Source organism: Leopardus geoffroyi, chromosome A3 (genome assembly GCF_018350155.1).
Source record: "Leopardus geoffroyi isolate Oge1 chromosome A3, O.geoffroyi_Oge1_pat1.0, whole genome shotgun sequence".
Taxonomy (NCBI): Eukaryota; Metazoa; Chordata; class Mammalia; order Carnivora; family Felidae; genus Leopardus; species Leopardus geoffroyi.
In genome coordinates this window covers 70,141,917-70,167,875 of record NC_059336.1, presented here as the reverse complement: position 1 = coordinate 70,167,875, position 25,959 = coordinate 70,141,917, and the positions used below count along the sequence as shown (strand labels likewise).

The 25,959-nt window shown below is 38.4% G+C and overlaps 1 protein-coding gene across 27 annotated transcripts in view; it reads left to right on the top strand.

The window, feature by feature from the left end:
• The first annotated feature begins 19,506 nt into the window (after positions 1-19,506).
• NRXN1 (neurexin 1) overlaps positions 19,507-25,959 on the top strand; it is a 1,133,918-nt gene continuing 1,127,465 nt past the window's right edge. For 13 of the 27 annotated variants that reach the window (XM_045446028.1, XM_045446026.1, XM_045446010.1 and 10 more), the window contains exons 1-2: positions 19,510-19,945; positions 22,899-24,572. In XM_045446028.1, the coding sequence (XP_045301984.1) occupies positions 23,801-24,572 (772 nt within the window). In that variant the 5' untranslated portion in view covers positions 19,510-19,945; positions 22,899-23,800. Of the gene's footprint in view, positions 19,946-22,898; positions 24,573-25,959 lie in introns of all 27 variants that reach the window. The other 14 variants (XM_045446025.1, XM_045446019.1, XM_045446024.1 and 11 more) reach the window with 3 other exon arrangements.

Genomic DNA, 25,959 nt, shown 5'->3' with positions numbered 1-25,959 from the left:
ATGGAGTTTTTTTAATCTTATTTTTGTATATATCTGAATTTGAATAATAGTTTTTTCTTAAAGTAATAACTGGGCTTTTTTTTTTTTTTTTTTTGAAAGCCAGGTGTGATTTAAACAGACAGAATGTCTTATTTTGGGGGTGGAGAATCCAAGTTAACCTTTAAGCTGCCTGATAAGAGAACCAAAGAGACAGTGGCTAGTGCACATTTTCCAAGATACTGAGCTCCCTTCTGAATACTAATATCAGAATGCCTGATATCAAGGACAATGAGAAACTAATGTGGGTGCTAAAACTAGAGTGGGTGCTACTTTCCAAATTCAGAAGTTAGTCTTTCATCCAGAGCAGTTACTAAAGTTCCTAGGTAATTGAACCATTAAAAGACAAAAAAAATCACTCATGTGGCCATATACATGCATTAGGCTAAATATGTTTCATCCAATAATCTAACATTCTGAGTATCTTTATAAATGGCTTATGATGGTATGTTGTCATGAACAATTGTATATCTCATAAAAAGAAATTCTTGCTGATGTGAGACAGTTAATGAGCTGCCACCAATATTTCAAGAAGTAAGATGAGGGCATGGTGATTCTGAGTCATATATATTCCTTCAGCATTCGTGAGGGCTGGCATTAAATGACACCATTTATTTTGTACCACAAGACCCTGGTATTCTAGGGATATCCTCTTGCTCTGATGTTGTTAAGCCTGTTCATGAAAATTATCTAGTAAGAATTTTAATAATGCAAAGACATTGTGGCTCCAAACATAACTGTGCTATTAATATTGCTATTAAGAAGCATTTGCCAATGCTCTTGTGTTACCTATAGAGGCTCTGATTTGCAGATGGGACTTCTGTGTGGTTATCTAGCTGATTTCTGTAAACTTGAATTCCACAGGGAAGACACTAGTTCCTGGACATGTGACTCTGGTATGTCAATGGTATTTATTGACTTTGCTGAGGGCAATGTGAAACTTTGGCATCAGAAAGTGTGTTAAATGTGTTGAATAGTATGTGAAGTCAACAAGTAAAATAGAAATTGCAATTTGGAAAGGAAAGTGATTGAGGATGTAGTGAAAAGTTAGGAAGATGAATGGACACAGAGAGAAAGAGAGAGAAGGAGAGAAATATAAAGATAGAGAGATAGGGAGGGGAGGAGGAATGGTTCAGAGCATATAAACAGATACATGGACGGAAGTGCTGTCTTATATCATCTAAGGTTGACAGTGTGCTCATGGAACTGGTCTTGTGTTGGTGAAGTTGGTCAAAATTTAAATATTTTTTCTTTCAGGAAAGAAATCTATAAGTGATCGATACTTGTACTAAAAGAATTAAGAATATGTCTTTCCTGTACCTCCTCTTAGGTTCATTTCTAGAGCAAGAATGCTGTTATATACAACCAGATGGATTATTGGTCTGGCTCTGTATGTCAGCTCCCATGCAGACACAGCTATAAAGATATAACATAAAACATAAAACATAAACACCCCAGAAAAAGCATCAGAGAGAAATCTGAATTACAGGTTTTTCTCAGCCATGACTCTTGTTATTGACCATGCTATTCTGTTATCTTGCTATTCATGAAATGGGGAAGAGCAGTCACACATTCCTCTGCATTTGGAGGCCAATTAGGAAATGGGCAGAGCTGCTTGGAAGATTGAACCCTTACACCAAACTACCACACTGAAAAACATACAGTGTGCTACATGAAAACATATATATATATATATATATATATATATATATATATATATGTGTGTGTGTGTGTGTGTGTGTATACATATATATATATATATATATATATATATATGTATATATATCACAAACAGAAAGATTAACACCCTAGTAATACTTAAGGTTTAGGGTTTAGAATACAGCAGAATTATTTGGGGAAGAATGTTAAAAATACTGATTCTTAGAGGCGCCTGGGTGGCTCAGTCGGTTAAGTGTCCGACTTCAGCTCAGGTCAGGATTTCATGGTTCGTGGGTTCGAGCCTTGTGTCGGGCTCTGTGCTAACAGCTCAGAGCCTGGAACCTGCTTCGGATTCTGTGTCTCCCTCTCTCTCTGTTCCTCTCCCACTCATGCTCTGTCTCTGTCAAAAATTAAAAAAAAAATAAAATAAACATAAAATAATTTCAAAAAATACAGATTCCTAGGCTCCATTCTTAGAAATTTACAATTATTATATAGTGGAGCAGGGTTGGGAATCTGTATGTTAGTGAACAGTCCAGGTGGTTTCAATATGCCTAGTTTCTGGAACCTGATTATCATAACACTAATAAACTGACACAATATGAAAAGAGGTAGAAGTTAGAAAATGTACATTTACATCTTCATGAGATTATAGGAAAATATTAAGACTTCCATTGTAGGATGTAGGTACATTTATAAGCACATAGATCTACATTATATAATGACATATAATGTATTCTTATTCCGATTTTTTAATGTAAAATAATTTAAATGGTAAATTTCCTACAAAGCATATAAAATTAAATCCAGATCAACTAGGCATGGGATTCACCAATTACTAACATTTTTAGAATGCCAAATAGATTCTACTTTAAATTTCCAAACTGCCCAACTTAATAAAAGTTACATAGCTATGAAAGCCCCATTAAAACATAAAAACACATAAAAATGCCACATTGCAGGGGAGAGGGGCATTGTATTGAGCACAACCAGACACAGTTTCTGGCCACTTTTCTTTTTCTTTCTTTTTTTTTTTTTCCATTCAATTTTTTTTTTTTTTTTATACTGTTTGTTTGTTTTTGAGAGAGAGACAGAGCTTGAGCAGGGGAGGGGTAGAGAGAGGGAGACAGAGATTCTGAAGCAGGCTCCAGGCTCCAAGCTATCAGCACAGAGCCCAACGTAGGGCTTGAACTCAAAAACCGTGAGATTATGGCCTGAGCTGAAGAAGGTGCTTAACCGACTAAGCCACCCAGGCGCCCCTTCTTTTCTTTCTTTTTTTTTAAACCATGTCATTACTCTTTTTTTTTTTTTTAATTTTTTTTTTTTTAACATTTATTTATTTTTGAGACAGAGAGAGACAGAGCATGAACAGGGGAGGGTCAGAGAGAGAGGGAGACACAGAATCCGAAACAGGCTCCAGGCTCTGAGCTGTCAGCACACAGCCCGACGTGGGGCTCGAACTCACGAACCGCGAGATCATGACCTGAGCTGAAGTCGGACGCTTAACCAACTGAGCCACCCAGGCGCCCCCCATGTCGTTACTCTTAAGAAAACTTTGCTCTGTCAAGAGAGACATAAGCAACAGTGAACAGCTGTTAGAGTCTAGCCAAGAATTTTTCCAGGAATTATCCTTGGACAACCTGCAACAAAATTACTTGGTATTTATTTTAAAGTGCAGATTCCTAGAAGTATATACGTCCCTTACACATATATATTTTTTAACGTTTATTTATTTTTGAGAATGAGAGAGAGAGAGACAGAGCACGAGCAGGGGAGGGGCAATGAGAGAGGGAGACACAGAATTCTAAGAGCCTCTGAGCTGTCAACACAGAGCCTGACGCCTGGGTTGAACTCACAAACCGTGAGATCATGACCTGAGCGGAAGTCGCTTAACTGACTGAGCCCCTCAGGCGCCCCAGCTCCCTTACATATATTCAGTAAGAATCTGGTTGAAGGGATGGTTCTAGGGTGATAGTAAATATCTTTAAATAAGTAATTTCCAGTTTTAGAGTCTGAGATGCACATCATAAAGATATGACAATAGAAAGGGGAAAAAAAGACTGTGTGGCTTGAATTTTCACTGTGTTTTCTTAAATTTTTACTTCTTTCAATACTAACAAAGGAAAGCCTCCAGTGTTGGGACAGGGCTAGGATAAGGTGAGTGAGGCAATTGCCTTGGGTGCAAAAATTAAAGGGCGATTTAAAAAAAGAAAATAAGAAAAGCAGGATAAAATACAGTGCCAAACCATATTGGAACTGAAGTAAAAGAAGTTAATAGTTAAGTAGTGCTGATTCTGTCTTTCTTTAAAATTATTTTCTAGGGGCGCCTGGGTGGCTCAGTCGGTTAAGCGTCCGACTTCGGCTCAGGTCATGATCTTGCAGTCCCTGAATTCGAGCCCCACGTCGGGCTCTGTGCTGACTGCTCAGAGCCGGGAGCCTGTTTCAGATTCTGGGTCTCCCTCTTTCTCTGACCTTCCCCGTTCATGCTCTGTCTCTCTCTGTCTCAAAAATAAATAAACGTTAAAAAAAATGAAATTATTTTCTATCAATCATGGATAATTTTTCATTAATTTTATTCCTTAAATACTACTTTAAAATGTTGCTTATCTTGACTGCTGAGCTCTTCGGTACCCCTTTAATTTTTGCACCCGAGGCAAATGCCTTACCCTAGTTTCCGCCCCTCTGCATTGTGTGGAATGGACTTACCCCAATTATTTAAAAGCATGTTAACAGGAAAGCATGAAAGGTTATTTTCTTCCAGTTATATATCCTGGGCAAATATGTTTCTGCCTAAAGGTAGGACCAACCATGCTCCCCAAATTTAATCAGATCCATTCTGTAATGAAGCCAAATGAACTTGTTTTCTTAGACTGAAATGGAAGTAGAAGTGCCCTAAAATATGTGTTTTGGCCAATCACTTTTTTAAATTAATCAGTTAATGTACTAAAAATGAAATAAGGTAGGGAGGAGGATGCATAAAGAAAAAATATATATATATCAAGCTGAATTGGAATGCCTATATTCAGGTTTGGGTATATAATAAAAATACTGAGTTGATTAAATAATAGTTCTCATCAACAACCTATGTCTTCAAAGGTTCTACTCTATTGCTATTATTATATATTTGGTGGAAAAGTTTCTACAAACAAAATGTTTTTGAAGTCCCATGACCAAGAGGAAACCCAAGCCAAGTATTTGATGGCCTACTCAATACTTGTTGTGACATATATTCATAGAAGCAGATTTTGTCATACTGGCTCTTTCACCATTACAGAGTTTCATTACTGTCTGCTTTTTTTTTATGTTTGTTTGCTTGTTTGATTATTTATTTATTTATTCATTTATTTATTTATGTAAGAGAGAGCAAGCATTAGTAGGGGTGGAGCAGAGAAAGAGGGAGACAGAGAATCCTAAAGCAGTCTTGCAATGTCAGTGCAGAGCCTGATGCAGGGTTCAACCTCACAAACCCGTGAGATCATGACCTGGGCTCAGGTCAAGAGTCACATACTTAACCCACTGAGCCACTCAGGTGCCCCATGCACTATTGTCTTCATTAGATGAAAACAGCTTGTTTAAAGCCTATACAGGGCTCCTTAGAAAATTGTTCAAACATAGCTTAGGTTTGCAGCATATAAAGGGATACAAAAATCTAAAAAATAAATTAAAGTTAAAACTTAAACTTAAATCTGAAAAATAAAACAAAGTTAAAGTACCTTTTGAGTACAGTTAAGCGAGTCAGGATTTGGTTAGTTGTAGAAATAAAAAAAAGTGACATGTTGGTGATAATTTCTTAAAAGCCCCAAAAGAAAAAGAGAATATTTAGATGAGTAAAATTAGCAGCGGTGATGGTCACCAGTATGTTGATTGAGATTATCTCCCAAAATATGGTGTGGGTGCTTTTAACTCATTATAAAAAAGTACATTGTTTAACTTTTTTTATATAATGAGATTGTTTTGCTTACAGACAAAACATTGTAATAGTTGCCACTTTTAGAAATATATTCATATCCTAATGTCTGTGGAAAAATTTGGGGGTTGGAATCTAAAAGGAGATTTTTTGAATTAATAAGGATTACGAGGCTCTAAATTGCACCAATTTTATATAGTAAAATTTTAGGGACATTAAAAATTGAAATTGATACCTTTTAAAAGTATTTATGTTACTACCCTACACAGTGGTGGAGAAATGAGCAGGAAGACTATGTTAGGTCATTTCAAGCTTTATAATTATTTTATTTGAAATGCTTTTTCAAAAAATGAGGAAGAGTACTACAGTAAATTCTCCAGAATTTTGCTGGTTCCATTATTGTTGAAAATATTTTTATCATTAACTTGTATGACAATATCATATATACTACGTAGAGTTTATCTTCATTTAAGAAAGTAGAACCTTAGACCAAGAACCTAGTTCATTTCAGCAAAATAAATGACAAAGTTCTAACAATTCCTTAATATTTAAGGATATGGAATTTTTTTCTTTTGCCTCGAGGCTTTCTGGCAATTTAATGAGGGGAGATTGACATTCTTATTTATATACTATTTTGCTTATATTTACCCTGAATTCAACTAATACTCTTTCATGTTTAAAGATTATTCTCCTATTTATCCTTTTATTAAACAAATATTGACTGTGTCCCTACCATATGGTAGACACTGTGGTAGACACTGTGTGAGACACTTTGAACTAAGGAGACAGAGGCAAACAAGCTAGACATACAGACCTTCCTCAGGAAGTAGAAGTCATAGGCTTGCCTCCCTTCCTATGCAAGGCATTACCAATAAGCAGAACATTTTAAAATATCCTCTCCATATCTTTGGACACGGTTATTCTCGAATCTCTCTACTCTAGAGATAATATTTACAAAGTCATTTACATTTTTATGGTGAGAATTCCCTAGATTACTTTGAGGACTAAAGCAATAGAAAATGGGAAAATGCATGCTCGCTGTTACTTAATTGAATGCTTTTTGAATAAAGCCTAGTGCTTATAGCCATGGTAATGTCATATAAAAATTATGTTTATGTGTTGAAGTCAAATGCATTCATGGTTTACACATTAGAGGAAATATTTCTATGTACTGTCACCCAGACATACATTAACAATTTACACATTGGATAACAATACTACATTTGCATGACTTTAAAATGTTTGAAAATTTGCAAACATAATGAAAAGCATGACTATTTGCACATGAGATTAATTTGCTGTTAGAAGGTGAAATTCTGCAGAAAGCTATCTATTCCATCAGGACATACATTCTAACCTCTGTGCCTCCTGCATGAAGAATAAAATAAGGCCTGGGGTGGCTGGGCGGCTCAGTCAGTTAGTGTCCAACTTGGGCTCAAGTCATGATCTCATTGCTCCTGGGTTTGAGACCTGCGTTGAGCTCTGTGCTGACAGCTCAGAGTCTGGAGCCTGCTTCAGATTCTGTGTCTCCCTCTATCTCTACCCCTCCCCTGCTCACGCTCTGTCTCTCTCTGTTTCTCAAAAATAAATAAACATTAAAGAAATTTTTAAAAAGGAATAAGGCCATATACAAACATGTCCTGACATCTTTCCATGTGTAATTTACAAATCCCTCCCTTGACATGTCATAAATTTTCTTTAATAATATAGAGAATGGACATTCCATGAAGTTCTACTTGGACCACCAAGCACAGCTAGAAAAATCTTGAAAATATTAACAAGTCTCAAGGAGCAAATGAAGCAGCCAAGAGATGATGGTCAATGATATGGACCAATAGTTAAGTACATTTTGATTAGACTGACAGTATGCTGTGCTGTTATTTACATGACATTTCCCTTAGGTGAAAGGCTAAGAAATCAAAAAAGACATTCAATAAAAAATTACCAGGCACTTAACAAACAAAACCAAATGACAAAAAAAAAAAAATACTTTAAAAAGGGAAGCTCAAGTAAAATAATTTGGGATTCAAATATTGAAGTTAATCAGAAATAGAATTTGAAATAATTGTGATTAATATGTTAAGAAAATAGATAATATAATGAAGAATTTCATAAGAAAACTAGAATCATAGAATAATCAATTCTACAACTGGAAAAATTACAACCACTTGAAAAAACTTAAATAGGGTAGGTTAGAATCAGGAGAAGAAAAAAAATAGTGGACTACATATAAATCAATAGAAAAATGTCAAGACTAAAACATCGAAAATATAACATAAATTAGAAATTAAAAAAATCACTTGAGACATATAGAATGTGGGGATATTATCTAATATACTTGAAATTGCAGTTCAAGCAACAAAGAGGAGAAATCACTGTGATTCAGCAACATGTGATACTGGCCAAAAATTTTCCAAAATTGATGAAAGATATCAGGTTACAGATTTAAGGAGATCTTAAATCTCACTTTTTTTTCTTTCTGTGTGTGTGTGTGTGTGTTTATAAAGTTTATTTATTTTTGAGAGAGACAGACAGACAGAGTGTGAGCAGGGGAGGGACAGAGAGAGAAGGAGACACAGAATCTGAAATAGCCTCCAGGCTCTGAGCTGTCAGCACAGACCCTGATGTGGGGCTTGAACTCATGAACCTTGAGATCATGACCTGAGCCGAAATTGAACTCTTAACCAACTGAGCCACTCAGGTGCCTCCTTAAATCCCACCTTAGAAAATGATAGTGAAACTGCCCCAAACCAGAATAAAATTCTTAAATCCATCACTGAGGCTAACAATACACGTTACCTTATAGGACCAGCAAGATTACTTGGCAGTGGTCAATATGCCATAATTAGTGGAAGCTAGAAAATATTAGGATGATAGTTTTAAAATGCTCAAAGGAAAAAAAGTTTCCAAATGCGAATTTTCTACAAAGGAAAAGTTTCTTTTAAAAACGAAAGCAAGGGGGGCGCCTGGGTGGCGCAGTCGGTTAAGCGTCCGACTTCAGCCAGGTCACGATCTCGTGGTCCGTGAGTTCGAGCCCCGCGTCGGGTTCTGGGCTGATGGCTCAGAGCCTGGAGCCTGTTTCCGATTCTGTGTCTCCCTCTCTCTCTGCCCCTCCCCCGTTCATGCTCTGTCTCTCTCTGTCCCAAAAATAAATAAACGTTGAAAAAAAAAAAATTAAAAACGAAAGCAAGGGGTGCCTGGGTGGCTCAGTTGGTTAAGTGTCCAATTTCAACTCAGGTCATGATCTCACAGTTTGTGAGTTTGAGCCCTACATCAGGCTCAGTGCTGATAGCTCGGATTCTGTGTCTCCCTCTCTCTGTGCCCCTGCCCCACTCATGCTCTGTCTGTCTCTCTCTCTCTCTCAAAAACAACTAAACATCAAAATTTATAAATAAATAAATAAATAAATAGATAAATAAAAGCAAAGGCAAAATCAGCATATTGAAACAAAATCTGAGATTTTTTGCCACCATTACATCTATAGTAAATGAAATAACAAAAGAAAGTTTTCATACAGAGAAAAATAAATCTAATGAAACAAGTAAAAGAAGGAAGTGATGATAAGCTATGGAAAAGTTAAGTATGTGGCTAATTATAAATAAACATTGACCTATAAAATAATAATAGTAATTTATTATGGGCATTACAATGTAGAACTCTAATACGAGACAACAGTAACTCCAAAGCCATAAAGGGGCAAGGCAGTTAGAGAAGTCAAAAGCCCGTGCCTTGTCCTGGAAATACTAATTTATGTTTGGTTCTGGTAAGTCAAACATGCATGCTGGAATCCTAGGAAACCACCAAAAACTGATAGAGGAGAAAAATTAAATAATACAAATAATTCACTAAGTTGATAAATGCAACAAAAGAGAGGGAAAGAAAAAAATAAAAAAGATAGGATACTTACAAAATAAGTAGGAAGATAGTTGGTTTATGCCCAAATATATCAGGAAGTAACTGTAAATAGGCAAATAACTCCAAGACAAAGAAAGTCATAAAGAATTTTGAAACTTAACCAAATACAATTTATAGAGAAGAATGTTAAATATAAACATGCAGAAAGGTTATAGTAAAAAGATAATAAAAAGAGATATACCTTATTATAAGAACTAACTTAGCTACACTAATATCTGACAAAACAAACTTTAAGGCTAGCAGCATTACTAGAGATGAAAAGGGATATAGAATACTGATTAAACCATTCATCTTCCAAGAATATAGAACAATTATATTTTTATTCAATAAATTATACAAATATATAAAGACAAAAATTAAATATTGAAATTATATTATAAAATATATGAAAGTAATTTATAGAACACAAAGGATATATATATCAATTACATGGTAAATAAACTTGATCTAATTGACAACATTTAGCATTTATGCACAGTAACTATGGAGCAAACATTCTTTTCAAATGTATGTGTAACACCTAAAAAATTAACATGTATAAGCCCTTAATGTAAGTTTCAACACATTTCAAAGAACTGATATCATATTGAATATGACTTTTGATGCATAACATTATGAAGAAAATATCTAATGTTTGAAAGTTAAGTCATGTACTTCTAAGTATCTATGGGTCAAAAGAAAAATTACAATTACAAATGTTGAAAATACAATTTTTATGCAAATCATAATGAAAATTGCACATATCAGAATTTGCAGGTGCAGCTAAAGTCATGCTAAGAGGGAAATGTATAATCTTAAAGAAGATATTTAAAAAGAAGAGTGACAATATTGTAAATAACCATCTTAAGAACGTAGCTAGAAATTAGAAAAAGTGCATTAAACCTAAAGAATATTTTTAAAGGCACAAGTCAATTAAATGGAAAACAAATACACAGGAAAAAGTCAACAAACCTTGACTCTTAGGAAAGATGATTAAATTTAATAACTATGAGTTATGAAGGTAAAAAGAGAGGAATTAATCATTACTAATGCTAGGGAAAATGAAAGATCTTTAAGTATCCTATATGAATGAATAAAAAAAAAAAGGAAAGTCTTAGTTTAGATGGCTTCTCTGGCAAATATTTTACCAAGCATGAGAAAAACAAACAAGCAAACAAACAAAAACAGGGAACATTTCCCATTTTATTTTAAAAGGATAACATTACTTTGTTCTCAAATTACAGGCCATTATCTTTCAGAAATTTATGTGTAGAAATCCTACCTAAAATATTCCCAAACAAAATTAATAAAAGAGTCATTATTAGGAACAAGTAGGGTGTATGCCAAGAATTTAAGACTGATTTACATTTGAAAATTAACCAGTGTTATTAATCACATTAATAGAGGAAGGAAGAGAAATTATATGATTGTATAAAACTATGTTGAAATAGCATTTGATGGAATTCAATAATATTAGTAGCCTGAGATTAGGAAGGAATTTACTTAATATGATAAAGTACATTAAAATGCAATAGGCATTATGCAATAAGGCATTCTTGCTTTTTCTATTTTGGTATTTTTTTCTCTCCCTATCTTCAATCTCTTAAAGAAGACTCCAGAATAATAATTTTATACTGTATTTAATAGCTTTCTGTTGTTTAAGTACTGTAACAGAATGGTGCAGTGAACAAGAATATGGGCTTTAGTCTTAGACTTAGTCATCACTCCTTCAAGAAGCAATCTGTGCATTTCAGGATAAGTCAATCAGTATCTATAATTTTTTGTTGAGAGACAGATATGCGATGGAGAGAGAAAGAGAGAGTGAGAGAGTCAATGAGAAAGCAAGAGAGCAAGAGAGAGGGAATGAATGAGTGAATGAATGAACGAATGAATGCCTATGTCTCAAGGTTGTTATATGAATTACAGTAATATATATGTAAAATCATCTAGCAAATTGCCTCTTATACTTGTTCTTCTATACCTATATTTTCCCAAACTTTTATCATGTATACTGTATTAGTTTCCTATGGCTATAAAAACAAATTATCACATTCTAGGTGGTTTGAGACAAAATAAATTTATTTTCTCACAATTTGGGAGGCTAGAAGTCTGAAATCAAAATGACAGCAGAGTTGGTCCTTTCTTGAGACTCTACGAGAGAATCTGTTCCATGTCTGTCCCAGAGCTTCTGGTGGTTGCTAACATTCTTCAGCATTCCTTGGCTTGTAGCTGTATCCCCCAATTTCTTTGTCTTTTCATGGCCATCTTCTTTATTTGTTCTCTGTATTCAAATCTCTTTCTCCTTATAAGGACACTAGTCATTGGATTTAGGTCCATGGTCATTTAATATGATCTAATCTTTACTCGATTATGTCTGCAAAGACCTTATTTCCAAATAAGGTCACATTCATAGATACTGAGAATGAGAACTTCAGCTTATGTTTTGGCGAAGGCGGGGGGTGGAGTGGGACACCATTAAACCCACAACATATATCAAGCAGGCATTAAACTGGGAGAAGCTAAGAGATTTGCCTGGAGTAGTAAACAAAACTAATGAATGACAAAGCCAGAACTAGAAAACATGTTACTCAGAATCCAGTGTCTCTTCTCAGGTGCCAAGCCACTTAAAAAATCATCCTCAGGATTCCAGAGGTAAACTTTTAATCTTGATTGTGTCTATTTATAACCTATTCTATATCCTTGGCTGGATTTAGAACATGTAAATAAATCATGTGAAATGTTGAACTCAGAGAAAAATAATACACAAGTGTGAGTTGGCATAAGTATATGTAAACACAAAGTGAAGGTGACACATTGGCAGCCTATGTGCCATTTCTAACCAGCAGAGACGTCTGTTCTTTCCTACAGAGTGGTTGTGGAGGTTATTATTTTTGATGAGTTAAGATTTTTAAAATCAGAAGATTTTACTTCAAATTTCAGATCTCTAACTGCTCTTGAAAAAATCATATGATCTGGCAACACGGGACCCAAAGGAACACAGGAGGCTAGAGCTGAGATTATTATTTTTTAGAGAAGTATGTGATTTTTAGTTGCTCACAATACCAAGCAATCTTCATCATTTCCCCAGTTGTGTTTACCTTATTCATGTATATCATGTACATACCAGACTTTGTCAGTCATTTCAGCCCGCTCTCCTTGATCTAGAGAAAATTAAATTGTCTAGTACTGCCTATAGTCTCATTCAATGGTATGTCTCCATCAAGTGCACAAATATAATTTAGGGTCTAGTTCATCTCCATTTTACTGTCATTTTTCCTTCAGCAAGAATAAATCTCTTATAAAAATAAAACTCTTGCCAATTCTGCTTCACAAGTAATTTTGAAACCCTAACTTTTTTTCTTTTTTGGTATGAAAATGTTAAGTGTTTTTCTCTAACCTGTGAAGTTCCAATGGGGTATATCTAAAATCTACCACTGCTTTACTGTTAACATACTTAGCTCTGTGTATGTGTGTGATATGATTTATAAGCGTTATATATTTTGAACATTTAGATGACCAAAATATATTTCTCAGATTTCTCTATCTTCATCCACAGTTCCTGAAAGTGCTTTAGACTCTTAAAGTTGAGTGGGTGTTTTTTTTTTTTATTAATGAAGACAACTTTTGAACCTCATCCAAAGGTGGGGCTGGTTGCCAGAAGAATCAACAATGTGGTTAGATGATTGGAACTTTCAGTCCCACTCTCTGATCTTCATTTCAGCTGAAACAGGCTGGAGGTTGTATCAACTAATGACCAATGACTTGGTCAATCATGACTATGCAATGAAGCCTCCATAAAAACTGAAAAGGACTAGGTTCAGAGAGCTTTTAGGTTGCTAAACCTATGGAGACCTGGGAGAGAGTGGTATTCCTGGAAAGGGCATGGAAGGTCCAAGCCCTTTCCCACACCTCGGCCTACGTGTCTTCTTATCTGGCTACTGATTCATATTCTGTATCATATCTTTTAACAAACTGATAAACCTAAGCATTTCCCTGAGTTCTATGAGCCACTCTAACAACTCAAGGAGGAGGTCATTGGAACCTCCAATGTATAGCCAGTCAGAAGCATAGATAACAGCCTGGGACTTGTACTTAAATCTGAAGTTGGGGCTGGGGGCAGTCTTGTAGGACTGAATCCCTAACCTGTGCAATCTGATGGCATCTCTGGGCAGATAGTGTCAGAATGGAATTGAATTCTTAGATACTCTGCGAGTGTTTGAGAATTGCTTGGTGTTGTATGTGGTGGAGCCCTCTTCCCCATTGTTGGAACAGGGTCCAGAAATGCTAAAAGAGTTGGGGTCAGTAGTGTTTGTGTATGTGTGATTATATATTTAAATAATTATATATTTGTGTGTATATGTGCATGTATACATATGTGATTATGCTATATATATATATATATATATATATATATATGTAAATGAAAAACAATATTAAGCAGATGTAGCAGGGTAAAAATTAACTAAACTGGATAAGAATGGTGAACATAAAAACTAGAGGAGAAGGAGAGAGCCCTGAAAAAATAATGAGGCTTGAAACCATAAAAGTAAGAGGGAGTAGTTTTAAAGTGATAAGAATGAAAAACAAACAAAAAACAACATAAATAAAATAAAATCACACAAGGTGTGTTAAAAAAGCCAACTACAGGGGCGCCTGGGTGGCTCAGTCGGTTAAGCGGCCGACTTCGGCTCAGGTCATGATCTCGCGGTCCGTGAGTTCGAGCCCCACGTCGGGCTCTGTGCTGACGGCTCGGAGCCTGGAGCCTGTTTCAGATTCTGTGTCTCCCTCTCTCTGACCCTCCCCCGTTCATGCTCTGTCTCTCTCTGTCTCAAAAATAAATAAACGTTGAAAAAATAAAAAAAAAGCCAACTACAAAATATTTCAATATGCCACCACAGAAAATAAATTTTCCACATATTTCTAGGGGTAGAAATAGCTGAAATGGAGCAAGATACAACAAGTCTTCGGAACTGTCATTAACTTGAACACAACTCTCCTGTCATTCCCCCAAAAGCTAGAGTAAAGGAAATTAAACAGGACTGGTATAAAGAAATTAACTGATTTCAGGGACCCAAGGAAATACGTGTTAAACTAAATTCCAATGAATGAGAAAAATCCTTTCCTGGAGTCTAGCAGTTGAGAAAGGAAGGGGTTGACTAGAAGTGGGGGTGGGTGGTAAAGTGACAAAGTTTCCATATAGGAGGAGAAATAAGTTCTTATAGGGAGATGATGAACACAGGCTCAAGTATGCCCCTAATCACTGAGTGAGATAAACTCCCAAGCAGAGGCTTCTTACAGTAGCTGCTATTCTTCTTCTGGAAGATTTTCCATCATTGTTGGAGAAAGAGGGGTGGGAGTAAGCATGGCAGAACATGCCCAGGTGTTACCGCTGCCCTAGATTTAAAAACACTGCCCATCAAACACACTGCAGGGTTCCCACAGTGAAACCTCTCTAGCAGGTGCATCCTTTAGAACTTAACCACTATTCTCAAGTATCTAGTGCTTCTCTACTATAGCTTGATACCTTAATAATTACTGTTATTCTAATGACTTGTAACTGTATTAAAATCACATTTTATCTTATGATTACTGAACAATTATATACTCTTGTGAAAGTAGCTTAACTTTGTGGTATTTAAGATTTTTTCAAAGAGAATGAAATTATGTAACATACTGAGTTTGCTTATTCTCCTGAAAATACTTAGTCAACTTCATGGAAAAGTATGTGGACTTTTCTATATTTAAATTCCAGTGTGTTTATTCCAGTCTATCGCCGAGTCCAAAACCCTATACTTCATTGTATGTCCTTGCATTTAGAAATTCCTCTAGTTGTGCTGAAAATGGGTTTTATATAGCAGCGTGTTCAGTAACTATTCATCAACTTTTGTAACTAGGAAGCTCATATTGCTTTGTATAAAGGAAACCAGCTAGAGACATTTAGCCACAAACCAAATATCAAGGGTTTTACTTATTTTTAAAATAAATAAGCTGTGAACTAAACAGTAGCATTCCAATTATACAACAATGATACTATAATTGATTGGAGGAATTCATTATTAATCTTAAATTTAGTTGAGAATACCATGTAATCTAATCTATCCCTGGTAATACCATTATTTCAGTAGAAAAAATTGGCTTCCTAATGATTACCTGCATCACAGCAAATAGAAAATTCTCTCAGAGTGATAAATCTTATTGTTCTTTTCAATTATTTACCAACTTCAGTAGAAAAATATTTGATGGGTAGCAACTCACACCCCCCCCCATTATAAACTTGCGTTTCTTCTTAACTTACTTACACTAATACAGTTAAAGCCCCTTCCAAATTCATGTCAATCTTGCGATTCATGGGTATCTCAAAGACTCCACTTTGCCTTAATGTTAATTGAGAAAGTAGGTGTTTACACTGATTTCCTAATGTTAAAACACAAGCTATGATTGCAGCAGTAAACACAGAGTCTCTGTATTCATTTCTCAGTCAAAAAATCTTATCACTTACTTTTCATTTATTTTTAGTGTGGAGCAAGTTTCCATGTTACGATGCTCATTAATATTTAATACCTTATGGAAATATATTTGTTTATGGTGATCATGCATTTCCATTTTCATTGTTGCAAAATGTTTACCAGTTTATGGCATGAGATATTACTTATCTTCCATATTTGGGTTGCCAGAAATTCTCCCAATCAGACATGCTCATAAATAGCCACCTTGATTTCACAATTATCTCCTTTGTTCTGAGTGGTAGGAAGGCGCAGGAGTTAAAATCCTTCACACATTACTGTATTTTAAAAATGGTATATTCCCCAAGGTGACTTGAGAGAAATTAACACTAGTTTCTACCTTTCTAGGAAAATACTAGAATGCTCTGACAAGTGTTAAATTGCTTCAAAATTAGATATATAGGAATAATTTTACATTTTACCCACAGACGACAACAACAACAACAACAAAATAACAACATTAAAAACATCTCACCTGTTTTCATTGTTATTTCATATTGTATTTGTCATGAAGGAATGACGTTACAACATCCCAAAGTTGACTAGTTTCCCAGGTTCCTCTTGACGAAATTCTTAGAAAGGAAAAAAAAAAAAAAAGGAATTAACATTATTAGTATCTGCATTGTGTCAAGCAATGTGCTGGGAGTATTTGATCATTTGATGAGAGGCAATGTAACAAGGTAGTTAACAACACAGGTGTTAGTTTGTATCTTATTCCTTGCACTTATATCTGCTAGGTGTGACCTTGACTGTCTGGATCAATCTCTCTGTGCTTTCTTTTCTCATTTGCAAAATGAGTGAAATTCTAGAATTTACCTCATAGGGCTGCTTTGAGGGATAAACTAAATTAATGTAAGTAAAGCACTCAGAGCATGTTTGGCATGGAGTAGGCACGTAACATTAAACATTGGTATTATCCTCATCAACTCCTATGAAGTGAGATGCCATTATCCGTATTTCACTGATGAGGAAACTCTCAGAAAGTTGAAGCAATTTCTGTAGAAACAACACAGGAAGTCATACTTTAAAATAAAGTAAGAGCTTTTATCACTAAATTATGTTGTAATTTTTTTCCCATTCTAAGCACATACTGATAATTTTCCCTATGCATATTTACTGAATAAAACAAACAGATCTTGTGGCTGTCCATATTCCTTAAACTAGATATAGTAGTTACTTTAAATCTGATAACTGCAAAGCAGATTATTACGGTAGTTCCTTACTTGTGTGTGTGTGTGTGAGCGTGTGTGTGTGTGTGTGTGTGTGTGTGTGTGTGAGCATAAGGGGCAGACACAGAAGACTTGACTTTTTGTTTTAAACCTTATGCATAAGAAGTAAGAATGTTAACACATCTTTGAATCAAAACCACAGAAGAGAGCCCAGTGAAAACTATAATACAGTGGAAGTTCTGTGTAGCCCAATTAAAGATAAGATCAAAATTTGCAAGGGCAAAATTAAATAAACAAGATACTTGTTCAGGTCATATACCATAGTGTCAATTAATGTGTGTGTGTGTTTTTTTGTTTGCTTGTTTGTTTTTATGATTCCGGTAAGGGACAGGGCTTTACTCTTATGAGTGCATCTAGAAATCTGTCATCACCATAGGATTCACTGGTGAATATACATGCAAGATCTTAGGGGCATTATGGAAACTTTTAATTCAATTCTTAATAATTGGTTGTTGATTCCACTTACTTTTGCAGTAAGGTTTACTTCTATACTAGACACATATGGATGTATCTTATATGCTGTTTGCTCTAAAACCTAATGGTAAATGCTAGAAAAATCAAAACAGTCCCTGAATTAAGTAGACTCTTTTTTTTTTTTTTTTTTTTTTTTTGGTCCGAGTTCACTTCTTGAGTGCATAACCTTAGATCAGCCATTAAATTTGAGATTTAGCTCTACAGTATTTAAAATTTCATTTATTTTATTTTTTAATCATGGCAACATTATTATTTCAGTCCATTCCCAAAGAAAATATGGAGAATAAGTTGGAAATCACTAGTATTCCTATTTTAAAGCCAAGAAATCTGGATTTCAGAGAAGTGACTTCCATTGGATCAAGCAGAACTAAGTAGGTTTGAAACTAATAAAAATAGTATTTATTCAACACAATTACAAATATTTTATGCCCATTTAATCTATTTGTTCTTTACAACATCAAACAGATGATGTGGGAACTATTACTATATCCTTTTTATAGATGAGGTGACCGAGGTATTGTAATGTTAAGTATCTTACTCAAGGTCACAGCTAGTAAATGTCAGAGATGGAATTCAAGCCCAGATGACCTGATTCTAGTTTCTATACATGTAATCACTTGACACTCTGTAAAGGCAATAGAAACAATAAAACTTGTGGTTCCTACCTTCAACTTATTTAGACTCTTTTACAAATGTAGTGAAAATATAAATATGCTTATCATAGGAATAAGTTATGGTTTCTTTGGAAGGAAATGAATATTGCATTTGGAATGTATGTTATTTCAGTACTCCTGAATTTGTCTAGTTCTTACAGTCTTGCTTTATAGGGCCTAGAGGCAGAAAATAGTCTTATCCTATAGCATTTGAGACTGGAGCTATTAGGTTTGTGGTGTTGAAATGAATATGTCTGATCTTTCTGCTCTAAAACTAACCTAAGTTAGGAATATAATAGGGTTAGGAATTTAAATGTCCGTAGCACTCAAACTGTAATTTAAAGCCATACACTTCGGACTTCTCTACCACCTATTCTGCAAGCGCCCTGAAAGTTAACTCCTTTGTCACCAAACCCAGCAATGCCTACTGGGCATGCCCAAAGATATGGTTAGAGCCTCGCACGGAGTTTCACTTCCTCCAGGTTTTACCAGCTGCAAAAGACAGGAGGAAACGGATAGAAGAGTTAAACAGGTACAGAACTTGGTTTGGCTCAGAATGTCCGTGGCCAAGGCAGAGCACGGAAAGCTGGGGGGTGACAAGAGGCTGTCGCAGAAAGCACCTTATCAGACAGACTTGAGTCTGGTTTACAAGTTGGTGCATTAGCCTGTTAGGTCTTTCTGGCACAATTGGTAGGCAGATCGTGAAGGTTTGAAGATCGCTCAGGTTAGGGCCACAGTAAGGGGTGGGGCAGGGACGTTGGATCTAGGGGAATGCCTGAGACTGTGTGGGTCTTGCTGTCCCTGCATTCCTCGAAGAGCTGCAGCTTTTCAGGGTTCCAAACAGGAGACCAAAGTGCGCAAGTAAACCCGGAGCTCATCTTAATCACTGACTTCTTGCCCCCTTTCTTTTAGCTGCCCAGCTCTTCCGTGGCACCCTTTCAGGTACCCTCGCCCAATCACGACTAAACCCCGGAGAAGTGGAATCTCCACACAGGTTTCCGTGGGTCTAGCAGGGGCCTGGGCATGCTCAGTAGGCTACGTGGTTCTCTGGTTCTCTCTCTCTCTCTCTCTCTCTCTCTCTCTCTCTCTCTCTCTCTGGGGCAGGGTGGGTGGTGACAAGTTAGAAGCTCTTGCGGCAGGTCCCCGCCTCCAGGATCGGGCTTCCCCTGCAAAGGGACGAAGCGGAGGTATAAACACCTCGCACCGCAGCGTCCCGACCTGGAGGGGCTGTGCCCGCGGGCCCAGCCCACCAGGATCTCTGCCTGAGGACGGCCCGCCGCTCTCCATGGTACTGCGGAGAGCTCAGCTCCGCCCTTCTCTTTCAGAAGGACAGCACCCGGCGTCACGTAACCCAGCCTTCTCAGGCTCCACCACCGCCTCCTCCTTCCCAGCTCTTTCCCTCTCTTCCTCCTCCTCCTCCTGCTCCCCTCCGTTGCCTGTTCTCCCCTCCCGCACTCCTGGAGATAGACGCTCAAGCCTGACGCCTCTGAAAAGGCAGCGGCAGTCGCCTTATCCACAGACCTCAGGAAATTCGCTTTGACCGATGCATGCTTCAGGCTCTGGGTCAAGCTAAGGGGAATAACCGGGCAGGTAAAGAAGCTCAATTTGGGTTGGGGGAGGGGATGGGGCGAGGCAAGCTGGAGAAGGATATATTTCCCCCTTGTAACTGAGCCAGGAGCTGCCACAAATGCACAAGGAAGGATGGGTGGTGGGAGGGTGGAGGAGTATAGATCTTCGTTGTTTTGCATGAAGCTTTTTAAATAGATGGCAAGAAGATGAGATGGTGGAACTAGGATAGTAACTTAAAGGCTGAATGCAGTGATTTATTAGCAAAAGAAAGAAAACAGACAAGTTAGAAACCAAAGCAATAAAATATATCTGTATGTACATCTTTATTTCCCTTCCCCATCAGCCCCATGCTGTGCCTATCCTTAATTTGTGCAGTTGACTCCAGGCTCCAAGAAACTGCACTGGTATTAGAGATGGAGCTTGGAGACTGGGCGGGAAAGCCAGGGAGAATTTGGGTGTGCATTGGTATTAAGAGACTTTGCAAAAGCGAGGGGGTGGGGGGGAAAGGCACTTCTAAAAATTATCCCAAAGATTTCAGGTTCTTGGTGATGTATATATTGAAGGATGCATGGAAAGATATGTGTGCATGTGTATGTGTGTGTGTGTGTGTGTGTGTGTGTGTGTGTGTGTGTGTGTTATAAACATATTAAAATAAATGCAGCTGCAGCGGACGAGCATACTGTATCGATCCTTCCAGTGGCTTGGGAATGAATTTGATTCTAGAAATGAAAGAAAAGATTAATGAGGCTGTTAGTCTGCTTTTGAATTAGAGCGCTTCTTCCTTTGGCTGCAGTAAGGTTGTTTTTCAGATCCTTTTATTTCATCCTCTAATTTGTGAACTCACCAGGTTTTTCCGGCACCTAGAGAGAATTCTCTTTCTCCATATAAATACAGATACTCTTCACACACAATGAGCTTCCTCTAAGAACTGGGAGAGTCAGTTGACCTCCCTGTGGTAAGAATATGTATGTGTTTCCCCCCTCTCCTCCATTCCTTAAAAAATTGTCAAGGTATGCATTAGTGGAGGAGGGAAGGAGAGAGGAGTGAAGAAAGGTTTTGTGATCTATGTAATATTAATTAATAAAATAATCAGCTCCAATCCAGTCTCTCTCTCTCCCCCCTCACACACACACACACACACACACACACACACACACACACACCACAAAGATTTTCTAACACATAAGCTTCAGGATGGTTTCAAAGCACTACTCTTGATCTTGAAATTTCAGATTTATTTTGCAAAATGACTGAAAAATTGGCAGATGTCCGAGTCCACTTAAAAATGAGAGTATACTGAATAATATGCTATCTTAGGATGATTTTTAAGAGCACCTTTCTTTGGGGTTGGCACAGGAGTAGGCAAGATATGGCTGGTGATTGCTGATGGTGTGGGATGTATCAGCCATAATAAATAAGCAACTGAGATGGTTATTTCTTTTTTATTTCTACTGGCCAATGTGTATGTGTCTATATGTGCTGTGTTGTGCGTGTGTGTGTGTGTGTGTGTGTGTGTGTGTGTGTGTTGAAAAAGAGAGAACCACTCATCAATTTCATCTGGGGAGGAACTTGAAGTGGGATCCCCTAGCTTGGTGGCTCTCAGCTGACACCTGTAGGGATTGCTCTGTACTGAAGAGAAATGCTCTTAGCTCCCTCCATGGAGGAGCAGCAGCACAATGCGGTGCCATAAATTACTGCTAGTTTCAGCTTGTAGGGGAAAAAAGTGTTAATTGCATAGTGAGCTTCTGTGTCCAGGCAATAAATGTGTGTGCGTGTGTGCCTGTGCGTGTGTGTGCAGGGGGTGGGGTGGTATAGTGGGAAAGGTTGAGGGAAATGCTTGCGTTTGCTTGACATGACCAGATGAACCATTTGTGTTTTTTTCTCTCTCTTTTCTTTCTTTCTTTCTTTCCTTTCTTTCTTTCTTTCTTTCTTTCTTTCTTTCTTTCTTTCTTTCTTTCTTTCTTTCTTTCTTTCTTTCTTTCTTCTTGTCAAAATGTAAGAGTAATGTTCTTTTGGCAAAAAACAAACAAACAAACAAACAAACAAAAAAGGCTTAAAAGCAACTCACTACTTACGATTTCTGCACCATTTCAGGAAACTGTCAGATTAGGGTTGGATAAAGAGGTGATTTTATAGTGAGTGATTCAAAAACATGATTTCATATTCTAGCATCCTGGAGCCATAGCAGCTAAGGTGTCACACATGCCAACTGCTGTTCTGACCACACAAATTCTAAGAGCTGACAGCCAGATAAGGACTCGAAGGGGAGTAAGGATCACTACACTGTTTGGCAAAATATTAAATACTTTACCCATCTTTAGAGGAGTTAATGTCATGGCAAGTGAGACATAAATGCTGCCCAAAATAGATATGACTCCAGTTACATGTTTTCTCTTAGAACAGATTATTCTTTTAATAAAAGGAAAATACTTGTCTGAAATTTAAAAGACACCCCCAAGAAACCATCAATGTTCTTTCTTTGAAAAACCTAAAATGGTAGGAATGTTATACAAATTCAAGACAGTCGCAGTTTGATCTGTTTTGCCTGTTGTAAAATCTGTATTAACTGAGATTTGAATAGGATGTATTTTTATTGTCCATGTTATCAGTGCATGTTATAAGCAGAAGCCCTTAAAGGGGCCTCTTTTGCTCCCCTTGTCATATTTAAAAAAATAAACTTTCTCAGAAAAAGTAAAAGATAACCATAAACAAATGTGTATAAAATCCTAAGAGGGTTACCTATTAACAGTTATAATAAACTATAAGGGCATACTGGCTGATTGTAAAAGTGCAATATTAACTATTGGGAGACATCAGGTCTTCCTTGTAGATCAGGACAAATACACCCCTTCCAATAAGGTTAACTCTGGCTTCCTAATGGCTCTAGTTATATACCTGGTTTCTGAACTGAATGATGATTTACATGATACTATAAATGACTTTAGAACTTAATTTTTATTTTAATTCTCTGCAGATTTTCTGGGTCCTTATAAAAAGACAAAACCAAAATGCATCACCAACACACAACCAATTGATATGCTGGCATCTTAATTTGGCCTCGCAGAGGCAGAGAAAAGAAGAGGAGCTGTTGTGACATCTAACAGCTTCTGGCTATTTCACAGCTTCAGGGTTTGAACCCTACTGTTGGGGAGGGAAAAAGAGAAGCAAAATCCAGCCTGTGAGGCCATGCACAAGGAATTCTGCATTGGCTACAGGGGTGCTGGTGGTCCATGATATGACAGAAGAAACAGGCCTTTAAAGCCACTCAGGGGTTAAGTGGTGCCGTAAAGAGGCAAGGAACCCTTTTCTCCCTTCTGGTTTGGGACATCACATCTGGAGGACAGACACTCGAGGTACTCACAAGTATCCAAGGATCCTGGCTTATTGCTGACTTCTTGTACTTCTCTGACAAGTATTTGCTTCTTAACGGACTCTGTTTCCCTTTTGCCTGGTACCACTGATGGTACCTCGCAGATGATAGTATTCGAGGAGTGAAGCATCTGTTGACACCACTGATGCCCTTGAACTAGGTCATCGGACTCAAATGGATAAGTGACTTCCCTTGACCTTCTGTTAACGCCGTTTCCAGAACGTTGCTTCCAAAGTGTATCCTCCCTTTGGACTGGAAGATCTGCTGCTGCCCTGTACCACTGGGGTCTACGTTTTCCAGTTGGGAGGGGACTACAGGGAGAGAGGGAGGGGTTGCTGGAAGAAGAAGAAAAAAAAAAGAGCTAGATAAAGGAGGGCGCATCCCTCCCACTCCTGCCCATCCCCTTACCCTACTTGTTTCCAGACCCTTATTTCTACGTCAAGGTGTCCAGGACCATTTTGACCCTGTCGGCCCCGGCACCCCCCCGCCGCACCCCAGCCCCGAGCATGGGGACGGCGCTTCTCCAGCGCGGGGGCTGCTTTCTCCTGTGCCTCTCGCTGCTGCTCCTGGGCTGCTGGGCAGAGCTGGGCAGCGGGCTCGAGTTCCCGGGCGCTGAGGGCCAGTGGACACGCTTCCCCAAGTGGAACGCCTGCTGCGAGAGCGAGATGAGCTTCCAGCTCAAGACTCGCAGCGCCCGCGGTCTCGTGCTCTACTTCGACGACGAGGGCTTCTGCGACTTCCTGGAGCTCATCCTGACGCGCGGCGGCCGCCTGCAGCTCAGCTTCTCCATCTTCTGCGCGGAGCCAGCCACGCTCCTGGCCGACACGCCGGTCAACGACGGCGCCTGGCACAACGTGCGTATCCGCCGCCAGTTCCGCAACACCACGCTCTTCATCGACCAGGTGGAGGCCAAGTGGGTGGAGGTCAAGTCGAAACGCAGGGACATGACCGTGTTCAGCGGCCTCTTTGTCGGGGGGCTGCCCCCGGAACTGCGCGCTGCGGCGCTCAAGCTGACGCTGGCCTCGGTGCGGGAGCGAGAGCCCTTTAAAGGGTGGATCCGTGACGTGAGGGTCAACTCCTCCCAGGCCCTGCCAGTGGACAGCGGCGAGGTGAAGCTGGACGACGAGCCGCCCAACAGTGGCGGGGGGAGCCCGTGCGAGGCTGGCGAGGAGGGCGAGGGCGGAGTGTGCCTCAACGGAGGCGTGTGCTCGGTGGTTGACGACCAGGCGGTGTGCGACTGTTCGAGAACCGGCTTCCGCGGCAAGGACTGCAGCCAAGGTAAGGCCCGACGCCTGACCCACCGGGGGCCTCGGCCTGGGCAGGGCGCGGGGAGGCAGGGCGAGGCAGGCGGGGCCGGCTGGTGCATGGGGTCTTCCTTCTCTGGACAGTGTGTTGCAGCTAGTTTGCAAGGTGAAGACCTGTTTGTGGCCTCTCGGCCTTATCACCTCCCACAGCTCCTCCTTTGGCATCCTCTTAATGGTTTTTAAGCAGACCCATTTCCAGGTTCAGATTCCTCCTGGGAACCCTTTGTGCCAGCCCCACTTCCTTCCAAGTCGCAAGTACAAGGACCTCTCCTCTTCAGACTCCTCGGGTTGTTAGGCCGCTCCCCATCTTCAGAGGGCCATGGCCCACCTGAATGACCGCTGTGCTTTCCTCTACCACCTCTAAGTCTGTAATACGCAGATGTTCCCCATAAGATGCAGACAAGCATCTACAAGATTGGGCACACGTTTGGTGATGAATGACGTGCAGGGGTGGTTCAGTATGGTTGAAATCTCCACGTTTGTTATTCATGGTAAAGGACAGGGGGGACAGGATTCGTAGGAACTGCTTTGCCTTTTATAAGGAAAATGTAAAGTCCTGCTCCTGGTTGTGGAAAAATGGGGCAGTGGGAGGGGGCACATGTGAAAATTGTTTTGATTAGAAGGAGGAGGGTTCTTGGAATTAATGTTAATTTCTGCGGTTATGTCCACGTCCAACATTTGTCAGTTTAGGAAAAATTATGTGATTTCTCTGGTTTCTTGAAGTGGGAGACAGGTCAGCTAATATTTAGAAATGTTAGAGATTAAATAACGTATTTCTCAATTAGCAGATGCCTTGGGAAGATAAATAGCACAGAAATTTAGATGTTGTTGGACTGGGAGGCTTCTGTAGGCTAATAAAATAGGGAATGCATATGAAGGATTGCAAGAGATTTCCTGAGTATATTTAGCTAATGATATTTATCTGAGGCCAGGCTGTAATTTCTGTTGTTTTTAAGGATTGAAACAGTGCAGAGTTAAACACACACACACACACACACACACACACACACACACACACACTCACACACAAAAACCATACTTAAGTTTTATTTTCTCCCTTTCATAAATAAAATTCAGTATTAATGTGTGTCCAATGTTGCTACATGACAATGACCAAGGAAAAATATTTTATAAATACCGAAAAACCTATGAACAGAAAGTGACTGATATGCAAAAGATACAACATGGATTTATTTGTGGCTGAGCAGGAGAGATGTCAGGGTTTAAAGTAGATAGCTAACGGGTCAAATCAAGACAGTCAACACATGGATAAATGACATGTATGACTGAAGTTGTTTTTAAAAAGATTACTAAATCTGATTTAGCTGTAAGGACAAAAGCTTTATGTGTGGCTGTATTTT